General features: G+C 43.0%; 1 protein-coding gene across 1 annotated transcript in view; it reads right to left on the minus strand.

Moving 5' to 3' along the window:
* The window catches only part of MMS19 (MMS19 cytosolic iron-sulfur assembly component), a 35,594-nt gene extending 20,055 nt beyond the window's left edge, over window positions 1–15,539 (minus strand). Inside the window, exons 1-13 of the mRNA XM_075215919.1 lie at window positions 15,381–15,539; window positions 9,126–9,174; window positions 8,097–8,197; window positions 6,156–6,241; window positions 5,545–5,619; window positions 5,339–5,408; window positions 4,656–4,784; window positions 3,010–3,071; window positions 2,831–2,917; window positions 2,448–2,522; window positions 1,674–1,751; window positions 1,438–1,576; window positions 1,181–1,335 (exon numbers count right to left, since the gene is read on the minus strand). Coding sequence (XP_075072020.1) covers window positions 1,181–1,335; window positions 1,438–1,576; window positions 1,674–1,751; window positions 2,448–2,522; window positions 2,831–2,917; window positions 3,010–3,071; window positions 4,656–4,784; window positions 5,339–5,408; window positions 5,545–5,619; window positions 6,156–6,241; window positions 8,097–8,197; window positions 9,126–9,174; window positions 15,381–15,468 — 1,194 coding nt within the window. The 5' untranslated portion in view covers window positions 15,469–15,539. The remainder of the gene's footprint in view (window positions 1–1,180; window positions 1,336–1,437; window positions 1,577–1,673; window positions 1,752–2,447; window positions 2,523–2,830; window positions 2,918–3,009; window positions 3,072–4,655; window positions 4,785–5,338; window positions 5,409–5,544; window positions 5,620–6,155; window positions 6,242–8,096; window positions 8,198–9,125; window positions 9,175–15,380) is intronic.
* Window positions 15,540–18,252: the final 2,713 nt, after the last annotated feature.

Consider the following 18,252-nt stretch of genomic DNA (forward strand, 5'->3'; position numbering starts at 1 on the left):
ATCGCTAAAGGTCACTAAGAAGAAGGGCATAAAAGGGAAATTCTAGAGGTTTATAGGTACAACACTTTCTCAGATGCTGTAGGAGGACCCGTATTTAATACTTTAGAAAGAAGTGCACAGGATGTGCCCCTTGAAAATGTCCTCCTAGTCTGGCGGAAAGAATAAAAGCTGAGGTGAGATAATTGGATTGCCCTCTTTCCTTCTTGTCCAAGAGGTCAACCACCAACACGTCCAAAACTCTCCAAGTGTTTAACAGGAGGGAAGAAATGGTGCTTGTGCTTGAAAGTGTGTGGGCCATGGAGCCCCTCAACCACTTAGGACAGTTCCACGGACGGACTGCATTTGGTCCATGCGTGTTTGGAAACAGATGCACGCTCTGTGTCTGTTTCACCCACTAACCTTCCATGCAAGCACTGGAAGCCCCCCTAGGGTCCAGTAACTCCGGAGACGTTTCTCTTCTGGAGTGTGCTGTCTAAGACTGATAAGCAGCACGAGTAGTACAGGGGGTGAATGGTTGTCCTACAGGTAGACATATTTACTGCTTGATACTCACACAATTGATTTACTTTGTCCCATTGTGACCACCATCATGTAAAACACTTATGGTCTCTATGGTGCCGACATAGAACACACTGCAGTGCTCCGAATCTTCAAACCCAGACATTCCGAAAGGATTCTGAGTCACCAGTAAACGGAGGAGACTTTCCTTGTAGGACAGTGTTCATTTCCCCACTGCCCACGACGGGAGAGTAGGGCGGGACAACCAGACGCTGCAGGGTCTCAGTGGTGGCGTCCCTTCCTCACCCTAAGATTCCGAGTGCCCACTGAAACCTATTGCTGTGGCTAGAGACATAGCCACAGTCCCACATAAATAGGGGGCTGTACAGAACGGAGGACCCCCTGCCACGCTCCAGGGGATAGAGGCGGCTGTCCATCAACCACAGATATAAAACAGGGAAAGTCATGCAACTGTTCCTATATTAGTCAGTTAGCTATAGGAGTTACAACAGTGAAACATTTATTATTTATATCCTGTGCCAATGATTTCACTGCATTTATGGATTTTATATACTAAAAATCCCATTGCTTTAAAAAAAAAAAAAAAAGTTTCTAATAAAACAAAAACGAGCTTGAAGAACAGAATCCAGTTTCGTTAGGTCACGTGACCGGAACCACTTACCTGTGCGTGTTGGTTGTACTGATCCAGAAGCAGGGGGAGAACACTGGCGGTCACTTTCAGACACGCCCGGGGGGAGGCACCAGCGGCAGCCTGCAGCAGCTTAGCGCTGGGCCATACTAGTTTCATATCTGGCTCACACAGATGATGTTTGCAATCTAGGAAAATGCAGAACTTGTTGGTGTATATGTAGGTGTTCTGCATGGTGTCAAACACATAATTACTCTACGCTGTACATAATCAGCATCCAGTTTAGTTACCTTGCAAAATATTGTTTAAAAAGGTGTCCAATAAGTCCTCTGAGTCGGAGCCTAGGACGGAGCGGGACAGGCAGGCAGAGAGCGCGCAGAGAGCAGCCAGGCCTTCAGCTTCAATCTTCTCACTCGCTGTCTGAAATACCTGAGACACCGAAGACAAGTCAGCGTTACAAGCGGCTCCTGGGAATGGTCGTTCCCAAACTAACAGACAGAACAGGTGATATTAACAGACGGGATACCTCTCTGCGGATGGAAGACCAAAGACCCTGCAGGAACTCTTTCAGCTCTCTCTGTCCGTAGGCTGCACAGGCTGCACTCTGTAACCAGAGATCACTTTATAGAAATCATTGTGGTAAAACACACACAGAGCTGTATAGGTCTAGTTTCTAAGGACTGATTAGATTATAAATTCCACCTTACAGCAGTGACATCACATGGGGGGATGGGGCCTGTATAAGTAGTTACATATCTCCAGAAGTACTCTAGATTTGGTAAATTAGGACAGGCTTAGGTTACACCCCCAATTTACACAGGCCATGCTAAAATCTCTTCAAACCACGCCCAGTTTCTTATTGGACATGTGGTTCAAGGTATGCAGTCAGACAACAGATTCCTGCATTTGGCTAAATATGACAAAAAAAAAAACCTATGCATAGGGTCCACATACACCATACCTCGGGACCGCCCCAAAGTCAGCGGGACTGTCCCAATGCCCCTGCCCATAGAAATCTTGGCCACAGCCCTTTTGCAACATGGCCACAACCCTTCGCTGCCGGGGACAGACGTGTTGGGAGATATGCATACACTGTCAGAAGCAGGGCAATCTTTACCAGCGTTTTGTTTGTTTTTTTAAATTGTACCTCAGTTCGCCGACACCTTTAATTATACAACACTATGTAAAACGCAGGCACTTTATAAACACTTTGTGAGCATGATAGTAGAGTTTGTGTCCAGGTAAAGCCCCTGCCACAAGAGAATACTAAACTAAAATGTGTGTTTAAATGTCCTCTCACCAAGGTCTGCAATGAGTCCAGTTTGGCACTTTGCACATCAGAATCCATTTTCTCAATCAGCAATGGAAGCAAGAACTGTAAGACATCAATCTATTAGCACGTATCTTTATATACATGATCTGATGGACACGTAGCTGCTTTATACTACTATACTTAAACAATGTATTTAAGTAGATTATCATGCTCCAAATATTAGAGAGAACACATATATATATATATATATATATATATATATATATATATATATATCAAATAAAATGGGCATCTCAGGGAGTTGTCAATTAAAAGTTCTACCAGACAAGGCCAAGGTGAGCAACGTATGCTGGGACTTGTAGTTCCACAGCATGCTTCCTCTGCTCTACGCCACCACTAAAGAGATTTACCTCAGCAAAGCGAGGGGTTGATGCCAAAACAGCTCGGAGTCCCAATATCAAATCTTCTCTGGTGATCCCATGTGGATCATTGGGCGGCTAGTAAAGAAAGAAATAGAGGCCATAGTATTCCAATAGCAACGCGAGTATAAATGTAATGTAATGGAAGCTATGTAACAGCGCAAACTTACAGGGGTGAAATCGATGGGGAAGTAGCAGGACGTCACCTCAAACAGCTCCTCCACAAAGGGCCCTGGTCAAAGTTACAAAAATATATATATTTAGATTTTTGCTTTTCACATTCAATAAAAAAAAAAAAAAAAAAGTGATCTGTTGAATATTGTGACCATATATTATTAGGTATAGTCACTATAAACAGACAGAGAACATAGGATGTTCTGGTCTCTGTGACTGGGTCACAGGCTAGTTACCCTCCTTTAACTTTGCAAGCAAAGTGCATCTGAAAACCAACAGGATTCCAGATAACTTGAGAGCTGATAAATGACTGTTAATAACATGTGTAATTAGGTACATCAAACAATATTAATAGTTTTATTACAATGTTTGTAATATTAGATCGGCTGGTTTTAGAATGTGCCAATTGTTACAGCGGTTATGTGAAAGAGGACTGCTGAGGTAGGGAAAACAGGAAAGTGGCTGTTAAAGACCCAGGAATGAAACTGGAAAATGATTCACCTTATACGCTGATGTTATATTTGGTTTATTCTAGAATGCAGCTTCCCCTACGGAACATAATGGTACATTCCAAAACATTCCATTGTTATCCTTTATGTCCCTATTGTAAGATGTTCGTGTCTTAGCGGTGCTGTCAAACATGTGAGGAACCATCTGGCCTCCTGACTGTATGTACCTAACATTGAGGGGGGTCAGGTAACATGGATAAAGATACCCCGTACACCATGCATAGTATGGCACACTTTACAGAGACAAAATAACTACTTAGTATGGTGGGAAAGAATATACCGAAAGGTAAAGCTGGCCCTGCCCAATGAGCTCAATCTACAAGGCGTGGGAAAGGGTGGGGTACGCGTCGCCAATGCTGGTAAATCCGACGCTGAGGACACCTACAAAAGAAAAACTATTTGAGAAGACAACGACAAGAATATACACAGACTTACCTGATCAGCGATTGTCCAGATATCCGATCCTAGCAAAACACTGACAGGAGCTTCTTCCGAATGCACAGGTGTCCGGCAGTAGTGTCTGACGTCAGTGCGCACTCAATGAATTTTTATTTAAATCGGCAATGTCAGGACCACGCAGGTTAAATGTTAAGAGAGGGGTCCCAACATTGCTGCTTTAAATAAAAATTAATTGAGAGCGCACTGACATCAGACACTACTGCCGGACACCTGTGCATTCGGAAGAAGCTCCTGTCAGTGTTTTGCTAGGATCGGATATCTGGACAGTCGCTGATCAGGTAAGTCTGTGTATATTCTGGTCGTTGTCTTCTCAAATCGGTTTTCTTTTGTAGGTGTCCTCAGCGTCGGATTTACCAGCATCGGTGAAGAGACTACCACCAGTAGGAAACACTTGATATATAAGGTAGTGGAATAATAATTGTACATCAGGTCATGGGTCACAGAAGGCTGGACAAGGGGCAGTAAACGTCCTAGTAGTTGGACAGAACCAATATAGAGTACGCACCAAAGGACTGAGTATTCCTACTACAACTATCTCAACAACTAGGTCCAAGGTCCATATCTGCACTACTGCTTTATTCAGTTCTGCAAATTACAAAATCTATGAACCACCGTAGATGATGGGCACAACTGTATACACCTTACATACAGGATGAATGATCACTGAGCCTTACCCAGAGCATAGTCCTTTGTAATGATCTCCTGCACAATACGGAAGGCTACTAGGAGGTTACGTGGGTCCTTCTCCCCGTCCATGACTTGTATAAACCCGAAGGTGAAATCTGCTCCGAGACCCTTTAGTTCTGCAGGTAGAAATAAGACAGGGCGGTCAGCGCGCAGACAGGGCGGTCAGCGCGCAGACAGGGCGGTCAGCGCGCAGACAGATGTACAGGTCCTTATCGACAGCTGTCATATACCACATACACATTGTATTATGTACAGTTTACATATAGATTACATATTCACATCAGCCCTATAGGAGCCGCGTTGGAGATTCTCCCAAACCAGTAATGGACAATATACCGCATTAACCATCTGAATACAAGTGGCACCAATACAAACATTTTTTTTTTATCTCAAATATAAGAGTGGTATTAAAAAAGAATAACATTAATAGTAAAAGTTGTACTGCATATGCAACAGTTATAACGCGCACATATCTAACAGAATGGACTTTGCAGAATCATAATGTCGTGCATGCTGCAACTTGTAGTCCCACAGCAGCTGGAGAGCCACAAGAGTTTTCTGCTCTATAGAAATCAGTACTGAAGGAACCTTTTGCTTAGTAACTAAAAGAAATTGAATATGCGGTCCAAAATACACATCATTACGCTTTTGTTCTTTTGTGTTTCGATACCTTCTTCACGAATCTTCATAAAGTTAGTGATGATCATATAGACGGTGTGACGGTCTAACATCATTAAAGACTGCAAGGAAACATAAGAAGTGTCAGCACTCAGTAACGAATATTAAACACAAATATCTGAGTTCTCTGTACAGCGCTGCGGAATTAGTGGCGCTATATAAATGATGATGATGATCTTAATAGTGGAAGATTCTCACCTGGACATGTACTTCCTGGAATATGGATTTCAGCACAGACACAGCCAGGCCTGGGGGAAAGACCTCAGACATGCTCTGTATGAAGAACATACATGTTATGTACACTGTGCACTATAACGGAATGTATCCTGCACAAAGATCACACTAGTTTCACACTGTTATACGGGATAATACACCTATAAACAAGGCCCTTATAAATAAACAAGCTAGCACATTACTAATTTCATATCATATCACTGATGAACCCAAACGATTCCAGAGGGCAGTCGGTGATCAACCAGAATTTCAGACACTCCTGGTGATGATGGACCTGAATCAGAGGTTACACGGGATTTCTGGTCATTTTAAACCCATAAACCATGACCTTGGGATCAGTCTGCACTAATGCAACCAAATTTGCTGTCTAAATTGTTACAGATACGGGCAGCTACGTGGATACAGGAAGTCCTAGGTACACAGTAAAATGTTTTCCCCCAGAGATTTCTCTGCAATATCTCTGGCTATATTCCTCAAACATAGGTCATAGACTGAAACACTTGTCTAAAGCAACGGGCGTGAAGCCGGACGCTGTGCCAGCGTGGAGGGTTGCTTGGGTAGGACATGTGACTTACTAGAGCCTTGAGTCCCTGAAGGACATGCGGCGTGATGACATGATGGTCCTTCAATCTGTTTTCATAGAACTCAACAAGGACTGCCACTAAAGGACAAAGAAGGGAGATCAGAGAAAGCATCACAGGCAGATTTTAAGACAGGGCCAACCTGACCACACTAAGGGGCCCCACAAGAGAGTTAATGTCCCTGTACAAGCAATTTAAAACAGTATCCCATGGAACGGATTCAATTCAGTGCAAGGTCCTGTTGAGATCATAACATTCCATCATACCGCTCCGTGAACGCTCCATGATCATGACGTTCCGCAGGATATCTCTGATCATTTTTACTCGCAACTCAGAGGTGCGAGAAAGGAAAAAAAAGCAGCAGAGATTTCTGTACTGTAGTGCAGTGTGTGCAACGGGTCGTGGCGCTGAATGGAATCCGCCCCTGTATGTCTTGTGAAGAGGTTCGATATCTTAACATGTTACACTAAAGAGGCCTCCATACTACTAATAATACACAAGAGACATATGGTATTAGCTTTGCCATGATAAAATTAAATACAGACTATAATGCAATTCCAAAACAGCTTTAATAGATTGCAGCTAAATTATACATGTTTTAATTTGGTCATTGTTTAATACCCAAAAGGTAAAGTAGGGTATAAATCAGGATGAGCAATAATCTCCCACCATCACAGTATACCTGCATGTACAATACTGACTAAGCAGCTGCTGGTGTCAGATTCTACAATGGATACTCAACGAGTGGAAGGTGCCTGCTCCAAATTCTGTTTATCTAGAGTATATGGATATAAAGCAAAACCTGACTTATGGCTTAGTGTATGATTTATATTATATAAAACAATAAGATTTCCCCAAAAATATTATTTTATTATTATAAGTTTTTTGATGACCGTTCTAAGGAATAAATATAAAATTAAAAAAAAGTCCATATGATTTACCCACCCCACTCCGGGAGATCACAAATATTGGAGATGGGGCCGAAATGTTGCAAACCACATCATGGAGGCCCCCCCCCATCACCAGAAAGTGGGCAGCAAGGCCTGCTCTCCCTGGAAGACCTACATGGAATTCTGGAGTCTCCGGACATTCCGGGAGAGCGGGCAGCATGGCCCGCTCCCCTGGGAGACCTACATGGAATTCCACAGTCTCCGGACATTCCGGGAGAGTGGGTAGCATGGTCTGCCCTCCTGGGAGACCTACATGGAATTCCGGAGTCTCTAAACATTCCGGGAGAGTGGGCAGCATGGCCTGCTCTCCTGGGAGACCTACATGGAATTCCGGACATTCCGGGCAGCATGGTCTTACTACAACAGGTGATTCATTAGATCAATGTCAGACAGAGCCAACCATAAGCCTCCAAGATTCCTGCAGTCATCATTTCAATGGACCTTCCCATCACTTCACATATGCTGCCAATGAATCAGCCTTAAATATGGCAACATGCACCAATCACCTCAGCCCCATGCATAAACACTGTCCTTTGCGGAAATTGTCAATACAGGTAATATTGTTTCCAGGTTTGGTGTTGTGTAAGGATATATGACACATGAACAGATCAATGGTGCAATCTACGCTACCGACAACTCTGACCTACTTCAGACGATTAATATGTCCCAAATGATGAACCTGACCTAGGAGCTGCAGCATTCTGATCCCACTCGTTACACACTCGGCTCTTTTAACCACACATTAGTTTGGCTGCTCACTCAGGGCTATATGCTGAAGTTAATGCAGGATAAGCAGTATTGGCACGAGCAAGCTCTGCAGAATGATGGGACACATCTGGACATGCCCCATTAATAGACAACAGAGGAACAGAACTTTTTTTTTTTTTTAAATCAATCCATTTTGCTCCAACACAGTGGAATCATCGCAGTAAATTACTGCATGTCCTGACGGAGGTTTATAATGCGAGAGATACTCAGGCTGTACCTTCTTTTTCTTTCAATCTGGAATAACACTGTAGCAAGACCTGCGACAGAAGCTGTACGCCCCGTCCTCTCGTCCTAGGTTCTGGGTTTGCCAGACATGATCTGCGGAAAAAGCATCAGGAAAAGTAATGTAATGTGGGACTTGTGCAGGCGGGGAGAATTATATATCAATAGAAAATAACCATGTAATGAGACTCTCCTCTACTTGTAGATATAGTCTTATGCCTGGAGAGCTTTCATTCAGACTATATCTCTAATACCAGGGGCCTTAATGTCGTCGTTAGTACGCTAGGCAAGTGTTCACCCAAACTTCTAGCAAATTTAAAATACTTTAACTGATCTTTAAGGTGAATGATTATCTAATTCATTACCATTTGAGAAATGAAAGGTTTTAGTTAGGGCTCATCTACACCAGTGTTCACAAAATAGCGTTCATTAGAGACTTGTCTACTCTCACGGAATTTCCGGGAGGCTCCTGAATTTCGGGGAGTCCTCTCGGACTCCTGGAAGAGTAGTCACAATTCCCGAATCCTAAAAAAATGTTGAAATTAACTGCATTGAATATCAGGGGGGGGAACTTAATTGCATCATTAAGCCCCGCTATCCAATGCCGTGAATTTCGGCATTTTATAGTGGGGGCGGGGCCAAAATAACACCATTTTTCAAGTTCCACGCCAACACGGAAGCCAGCTTCAAAAGGTTGGCATATATGGTTCATTATGACGACGGTAAACGTGAGGTCACAGTGTATGCTGGTCAAACCATTTGTTACCAGCATTCAGCCGCGTTCTACTAACGCTGACAGCAGAGAGTGAGAGACGTCAACGTTGGCAGACCCAACCAGGCTTAGGTGGGAGTTGTGTTAACAATAAACACAATGACCAGGAGTCAAACTCTCACTAGTTGGCAGTGCCGACAGCTCTCTCTAACCCAAAGGATTTAAACATCAATCTAAAGAGATCACCTAGACCTTGAGAGGGTGTTTGCAGGTCCTAATGACTTATAAACAGAATAATGCAGACTGCCTTACCCCAGCGATTCCACCACCTGCAATACTGTGAAAGCCCCATCCTTAACACCTGCAAAAAAGCAGAGCAAAACATTTATGTATACTCATCTGCTTAATACTTATATAATATTATAATAATATACTAGTAGTAGCAAACGCTGGAGACAACACAGAAAAATGTGCTTAGCGGAAAATGAGAAAATGAAATGTAATTCTTATTTTATTGACACACATTTACAAACCATCATGGAAACCTTTTACAAAGGCTATAAATTTAACTTTTTTTCTTTTTGTGGTATTGACCCAAGATCCTAGGTCCATATAACGGCTGGCTGCACAGTGTGTGGGTGACATATAAACTGGGACAAGAGTGTTACAAAGCCGTTGCTTTTAAGGAACAGAACAGGTAAACCACAGCTATAAACTTGTACATGTTATAAAGAATGATGACGTTAAGGAGGGAGCCGTAAAAGAATAAAAAGTGGACAAATTACTCTCCAACGTGGTGCAGTATTTACTCAGTTCTGTGTATTGGACTTTTTATGAAACTCAACAACATAGGAAAAAAAATAGTTTAACCCCTCGCAGAAGAAGACTTTATACAGTTATAGTGAACATGGGAGTCCCATAAAATCCTCTACGCTCTAAATAGCTCAGCCCATATGGCACCTGCCAACGTTTTAATGATCACTGACTTTCTGCCAACGCTAAATGAGTTCAAGCTTTGTGCTGGAATTATTTTCACTACTTTAGTAATGCAAATCAGCCAGCAATGTCTCAAGCAGCATTCAATCACTTTTTCATTTGCAATTAGCAGATTGTATTCCCGACGCACACAGAGCACTGCTCTTAAGCCACTGCGGTATGTGGGGCTTACTGTTTAAACAGATTAGCTGCTTTCAGATAGGAGTTAGCTGGAGGAGACCTGTTCCGTGATGTGTCTGGGGAGATGTCAGGAATCAAACCAGATAAAGGCTGTAACTTGTGCAGCCAATAAAGAGTTTTACAATGGACAGTCAGAGACCAGCTCTATAGTACAGCGTACATGCAAAAGTGCACCGTCACCTACATAGAGTGCAAGATGACCTTTTTATAAGCCAAATTCATGAATGCCACAATTTACAAGGGACCAGTAATGTAATGTCACTGGCATCCTAGCGACCCCCCACGGGTTGCACCCTCAGTGAGGTCACTAGCATCCTAGCGACCCCCCCATGGGTTGCACCCTCAGTGAGGTCACTGGCATCATAGCGACCCCCCATGGGTTGCACCCTCAGTGAGGTCACTGTCATCCTAGCGACCCTGAGGTCACTGGCATCCTAGCTACCCCCCCATGGGTTGCACCCTCAGTGATGTCACTGGCATCATAGCGACCCCCCATGGGTTGCACCCTCAGTGAGGTCACTGGCATCCTAGCGACCCCCCACCAGGTTGCACCCTCAGTGAGGTCACTGGCATCCTAGCTACCCCCCATGGGTTGCACCCTCAGTGATGTCACTGGCATCATAGCGACCCCCCATGGGTTGCACCCTCAGTGAGGTCACTGGCATCCTAGCGACCCCCCACCAGGTTGCACCCTCAGTGAGGTCACTGGCATCCTAGCAACCCCCCCATGGGTTGCACCCTCAGCCCTCAGTGAGGTCACTGGCATCCTAGTGACCCCCCCCGCACACCCCTCTACCGTCACCACTCTCCACCAGCACCGCCCCCCCCACCCGCCACTCTCCACCAGCACCGCCCCCCGCCCGCCACTCTCCACCAGCACCGCCCCCCACTCTCTACCAGCATACCGATCAGCACTTCATCGATGAGAGGGTCTGAACTTCATCTAAAACAAACCACATTTAATTAATGCTCAGTAGGAATGTGCTCTTCTCCCTTTCAGTCCTCACGAATGGAGCATTTAACTCAATCTCCTGGAAGCTCAAAGATATACAAGAGATACCAGAATGTCCTGCACGGCTGTATGTATACTTCACTTAATTTATAAATAAAACTGCGAGCTCACCGTTATATTTTCTGCAGCATAACAGCGATTGGTTTTCAAAAAAGGTTCAACTGCAAATTTTAAACTCTTGAAGTGGAGCCTTAAACAAGACTCCTGGCACTGTTCTATGTTTTAAGTGCACCTGTACAACAATGCAGCGTGTCTGGCACTAGTTCCTTTGGAACTGACAGTGTTCTGTGCACACCCACAAATATTAATTCAGACCACAAGTCGGCTGCCTTCACGGTTATGTTCATGGCAGGAGCATTTGCAGGAACATTCTACATCAGTTACGCTTAGAACGTTTTTCAATCTATGAAAAAAACAATTGCTCTCTGTTAAAATAAATATATTTATTTTGAATACTGCCACATCTTTTAGTTTACAAGAAACAGATCTGCATTAGTTGTAGAGAAACGCTAGTATAAAACCAAAACCGATCCTTGACCAGTCAAATGACCCTATAAATACGGTAATGATATTTTCATAACATCCACAATCAGCACACAGCTGAAACTTGTGACATTAAGCAGTGTGTAATCCTTCACAGCACAAGGTTAATTGGTCAGCTGGGCCTACAGTCTGATACGGCCTATGTATTTACTAGGTACGGATGACCTTGTACTGATTAAATGACCATTCCCTACTCCTCTGCACAAACGTTCTATGAACATGAATCACAGCAGTCTGGAAAAGGATCAGAGAGATTTGCACTGGATATTTTTCTTTTCTTTAAAAATTTCTGTAATCAAGAGCAGGCTGCCAAAACCACCAAACTTATAGAAGCTTTCTGAGAAACACAAGTACATTAAAGAGAAATTGTAGAGAAAACTGAGTAACGCATTTATATGTACAGAACAGTCAGACCACACAAGTACTTCATGGTTATGCTGCTTACATACGGAGAAGAGAGCAATAGATTTATTTTGCTTTATCCAAAATTGTTTAATTATTCGGTGCAGAGATATTTTACACATACTAATAAGTAATGCAACAAACTAGGGTTTTTTTCAACTACATTTTTGATCTCATGCACGGAGAAATATAGAATCAAACAAAGGCAGATGTATAAACTTGTACAAGAGAATACATACTCGGCTCAGGTATGCTTAATGCTGTGACACTTCACAAGTGAGCTCCATTGTGGTAAGTAACATTAATATGTTGGGTTCACTTATAAACACTTTTATTCTAAAGCCAAATGAGGACACAGACACACCCACAATGGGGTTAAGCTCCACCCGCATGGAACAAGACACTTCGTTAGAACAGACAAGAAACCCCCTATCCTTATTTAATCCCCTCCATGCATAGAGCTCAGTTTTCCCATAGCAACAAGGAACAGGAAAGGCAACAAAAAAGGTTTAATCAAATTGAACTGTAAATAACAACCAGAATCAAGAAAGTAAAGTGCAAACCAAACAGCACAGAGAGATAACATGGCAGATCTAGATAGTCTGTGGTCCGCTGTAGCTTTACATAAAAGGATTGACTGATGAAAGTTGCAGTCTTGTGTTATTACAGTGTTGGGCCCCATTTATAAAGCACTATGGAGTATACGGGCACTATATAAATAAATGTTAAGAACAATCACCGTATTCTCGTGGAAGGTGATGAAGAAGGCAGCTAAAGAATGCCGGATCTGTGAGCAGAACAGATATAGAAAACCTTCAGGGATCTCTCTAACTGGTCAAGGAGAAATGAGTTGTCCAAACTGAGTCCACTGCGGAACTAGTTGACAGGAAGGAGGGCGGAAGTGAGGGCTCTCAGAAGGAAGGTCTTCAGTTCAGGTATATGCTGGAGATTGCTGAAAAATAATCAATACTGCCAACATATACACATTCAGTGAGCTGAGGGCAAGTCCTCGGTCAAGGTCTCCTTGTAGGAAAACCAGATGAAAGTGGTGGTCCACAACCCCCAGGATCTCCACCAGACCCTGTGGTAAGAAGACAGATTTGCAACATTGTCTGGCTAAGTCTCTCTGATGATCTGTACCAAACCAGGAAGAAAGCCTCTGGTTTGAAGAGTGAACAGGACCCACAGGAGTAGACCTGGCGTGAAGAGTACTGTCTACGTGATTGCAAACAAGGAGCACATAAGTTTCATCACCGGCACAATGTGGAAAAGTGTCTTCAGCAACGACACCACCCAGGTCCAAAGCAGGAAAATTTGATGCAGAGTAATGTTGAACTGGAATTCTTGGAATTGAATATTGATAGCCGGACATGATTTTGAGAAGTTCACAATCCAGTTGGGACAACATAGGTCCTGCAAAATAGTCTGTACATTAACTTCTACAATCTCCCTCAGGAACCTCTGGTACCTCCTGCCATATGTGTGCATGGAGATAGGAGTCCCGAATGCCTGAGGACACCATTAACTCTCCTAGCTGCATATCTTGGATGACCAAGAAGAGGGACTGCATTTTCAATTTCTCCTTTTTGAGAAAGACATTGATGGCCTTAGGTCCAGAACTGGTTCAAAAAGATCTATTATTTTCTGGCACAACAAGTTCTAGTAGACATTGAGACTATTTTGGATTGAATAAAATTGTAGAGCACAAAAGCACGTCCTGGAACCTTGTCCAAGAAATAAATAACTAAAAATGATGAGAACCTCTGTAAAGAACTGCGGGTTTGAAAAAGCGGAGATGTTACCTATAGCAACCAATCAGATTCTAGCTGTCATTTTGAAGAATGTACTAAACGACAGCTAGAATCTGATTGGTTGCTATAGGGATCATCTCCACACTTTCAAACCCACGGTTTAGTAAATATACCCCTAGATGTCCATTTCCTTGACTGATCAAAAAGTACTCTTAACTAGCTATTCAACCATAACCTTCATGTGATAACTACATTGTTATGTTTTCTTTTTTTCTATCCTTCAAATTCCTGCCATGTAGACTAGTTTATCTATCTGCCCACACTGTTCTCTCTTCATCCTTTCTATCAAGATTAGTTTACATCCCCATTTTCAATAATGCTAAACATTCTCAGAGCTACAGGTTACATGTTCAGGCAAAACTCAGAAAACAGATGACTTCAAAGGGTTTTACTACCTAACAAAGACAAAGTGTTCTCTCAGTTGTACAGGAAGTAACTGCTCGCTTTCAGAAGTGTTAATCAAATAATCACCGACATACTGGAAATGCAAGCTGACCACAAAGAGAACACATTCTTTAGCTATAATTATGTACAGTGTGATAAATTAATGGTTTTCTTCATAAACATCACATCTAGAATGCTACTTACCAAGTAACCTTCAATTGATACATTTCAGTGCATCTACATACATGTTCATGTATATGCCGGACTAGGTGTTGTTGCAGTGACACAAACGTCACCAATAAATATTATAGATTTCATGAAGGGTAGTCTAGAATTTTATTTTATTTTTAAAAGCTTAACAAAACACTGTCTTGCAACAATGTTTTCTTCTGTAGGTAAAAGGTGAAGAGACAACCCACTGTATCTATTGAATGTTTACTTGGAAAGTTCTGCACAGTTCCATGCACAATCTGAAAGCCAATTCAGTGATTGTGTAGGCATAAAAGGATTTGCAAAGCATGGAACAGTGTCAGATATCCCAAACAATTTGATTCCATATATGTACATACATACATTTACTACAAACATAGTACAAAATGGAGAGAAAACTTGCATATCCTTGTGTACCTTAATATACCAAAGTAATGTCTATACAAAATTACACAGAGACCTAAATACTAATGTATTTTGCATTAACTTTTTATTTCCCTTCACTTAAGAATTGTAAGTTTCGCCACCCTAGATTGAAATATACTTATATATACACTATAGGTCAGGCACTGTATATCTCATGTCACTAATGCATCAGATGTCACAACACTCAATTACATATAATATGCTCCAGGCATCTGTCTCATATATTATTGAGAGCCTTACTAATCAAGAGACACAAAAGAGTTGCAATTAATCTATGTTATATAAAGGTGTCACAACACGCTGTCTAATAGGCGTGTCTTCAAAATTAAAAATACACCCTACAGTTAGGACTTGGCAAAGTTTCATGCTGCCAACTTGTACCATTCATTGCAAAGTAAATATAAATGCAGAAAAGAAGTGCACAGGAGACATGCCACAAGTGTCAGTACCTATGGGGGGGCTCCTGGGTCACTATGCATGCTCTCACAGCCCCACACATGCCCTCAGGGGCAGGTCACACCTCCCCATTTGCAGGACATACAGTGACCACCATGCACCCCACCCAACCACACCACAGCCCACCTCCCAGGCGGCACATCTTACCTGCTGCCACCTCAGCAGCCTTACTGTCCTGCTGCCCAGTGACAAAGTCTTCTACCAGCCCCCACAACGCGCTCTGCGCCTCAGCCATTACACTGCTGGAACACACCAGGGTGGGAGGGCACAGCGCGCATGCGCAAATCCTCACGCTTATCCCTGCGTCACGTGACAGAACTCATGTGGAGGTCCGCGCACCAGAGACCTAAACTGAACGCGCGCGCCTCCTGCCTCCTGCCTCCATCACAGCAACGACTCTCCCACGGGTCATTTCATAGGACGACAGCTACAGAAAAATGGCCGCCGTCACGTGTCTCAACGTACAGGATTGCAGACACTGCGCGTAGTCAATATAGCTGGGCGTTCGCGTAACTAAAATCTCGTTATGTAAGCTGGTGTGTTATCACGTGACACGGTATTCAAAATATTTAACTTTATTGAGTGGACATTTGTTGTGTTCAAAGTGTATAGTTAATTTAGATTTATTATCTTTCCTCTTACACAATTATCTCCCTATTTCTTCCCAGTAGTTTAATTTTCTTTATTCTAAAGGAAAAGGACATAAGTTACAAATGTATCATTATATTCTGATTTTTGGGAGAAGATTGTTAAGAATGAAAATAAAGGGATCTAAGCAGTGGTCTAAGTTGAAATTTAGAAGTTGCGTTATGTAAAATGTAATGGGAATGTATGTGAATGGAATTTGATAATTTTACAATAAAGCAGTAGGTTAATGGCACCATGAGATACTACCGCATACTTGCCAACTCTCCCGGAATGTCCAGGAGACTCCTACATTTTGCGAGAGTCTCCCAGACTCCCGGGCGAGTGTGGCAAAATCCCGGATCTGCCCACTTCCTAGTGAAGTGGGCAGAATTAGGTCACAAACGCGAATCGCTACGTTTTGCCCCGCCCCCGCTGTCAAATGACGCGGTTGCGTCATGCCGTCACGGGGGCGGGTCTAAAATGACGCCGATTTTGGAGGCCCGCCCCCCATGACGCCCACCTCCCCCGCAGGCTCCCGGATACCAACATTGTAAAGTTGGTAAGTATGTACTACCGTATACTGGAACACTTCTCTTCTATGGGAAATTGTAACTCAACCAAGGACCCCATATCCAGCTGTGTAAACCAAATTGCTAAAGAGATGCTCATGTTTCACTGATGATTTCAACAGTAAGGCCAGGTACCCACCTGCAGTTGAATGATGTCAGTTCAAACATTAATTAATCTGTATCTCAAAGAATATGTATCTCAAAAATATGTTTGATATGCAGCTATTGTACAGCTATACTCCCTTCACTCCATTGATTTCATTGTACTTAACTTGAGTTAAACAAATGTAATGGAGCAGGCATCGATCCAAAAACCGCAAACCTGCTACAATCTAATGGAAGTAACATTGCAAGTGGTTATGGGGTCATTGCAACCAATGAGTTCCACTTTTACACCTGTTTTTGTGTTTTGTAGGAGCATCAAATATGGCCGTCTATTCAGATCATTTTTTCCTGATTTCCCTCTGGACTGCTGCAGGAAAGAAGTTTCCCATTGGATTTTTAAAGCATTAAACTAAACAAGTGTGTGTTTGGGGAGGGGGAGAGGGAGAGTTTCCACTGTAATTCTAGCTACAGACAATAGATGGCAATGCATCATGAACACTGACACCTGCATGTGTGAGGATCTGCAATACCATCTACAATTGTCAGGTGACAGAGCACCAGTCAAAACTGATAACTGCACACTTTGGTAACAGTAAATTCAATTAAGACTAAGACATCACCTGTATGCAGCCTTTATAAGGTTGTCTTCTCATTTCTCTGATGGTGCCTCAAGAGTCTTGTTTTTTTTGCCTGTTTATTGACTTCATACTTCACGATTCTACATTCTGCAATCCAACAGGCACCTGCTGCCGTCTGATATTAAGAGGCGGTCATATGATTTACATCATTGGAGGTGTATCCTCTCACTAACCTGAATGAGGATCTCTCAGATAAAGGTCCCGACCTGTTCAGCCATCAGCTGCTGGTGAGAGTGTTCTGTAAACGGCTTACCTTCCTGTAAGGTCAGGCTCTGACTACTGTCTTTGGACATCATGACTACTACGCTACAGGTAGTTTGACCTTCACTATTTTGTGTGCTTACTAGCGGTGTATGGACTCACCTGCTTCACACTGAGGGGTTACTGGACTGACTGAGGAGTAACCATTACCTCATACTCGCCAACTCTCCCGGAATGTCTGGGAGACTCCCGAAATACGGGTCGGTTTCCCGGGAGAGCAGGCAATTCTCCCGATTCCCGGCTGGCTCAGCAAATTAAATGGAGGGGGCGTGGCTTATTGGCGCCATATATATGCATCATTGTGGCCCTGCCCCTATTTTTAATTGGGCAAAAAAGGTGATGCCGGGTTTGGGGGCAGGACTAACGATGCGATTATTCGAGCCCCGCCCCCCCACACACACCTGTCTCACGGACCTCCCGGGCCACAAGTTGCCAATGTTGGCAACTATGCACTACCTTGGATACTACTGTACATACTGGGGGCTGAGTCATTAAGGAGAGAAAAGCATAAAAAAAGGAGTAACTTTGCACCTGGGCAAAACCATGTTGCATTGGAGGGGGTGGTAAATTTAAAATGTGGAGACAGATTTATAGTTGGGGTAGAGCATGTCCTAGATCAACTTTACATTTCATTGTAATAATAAAGCTATCAAGTATTTGTGTGCTACATGAAAAAGCAGCCAAAATGTATTTTATGTGCAAAATAGTAAACTTATTTGCACCCCTTGCATTGTAACATGGTTTGCCCAGGAGCAAACACTCCTTTTTTTTTATTTGCTCTCCTTAATGAGTCAGGTCCTTCTGGTTGGGCTTGTACCT

The sequence above is a fragment of the Mixophyes fleayi genome, chromosome 6, assembly GCF_038048845.1.
Source record: "Mixophyes fleayi isolate aMixFle1 chromosome 6, aMixFle1.hap1, whole genome shotgun sequence".
Classification (NCBI taxonomy): Eukaryota; Metazoa; Chordata; class Amphibia; order Anura; family Limnodynastidae; genus Mixophyes; species Mixophyes fleayi.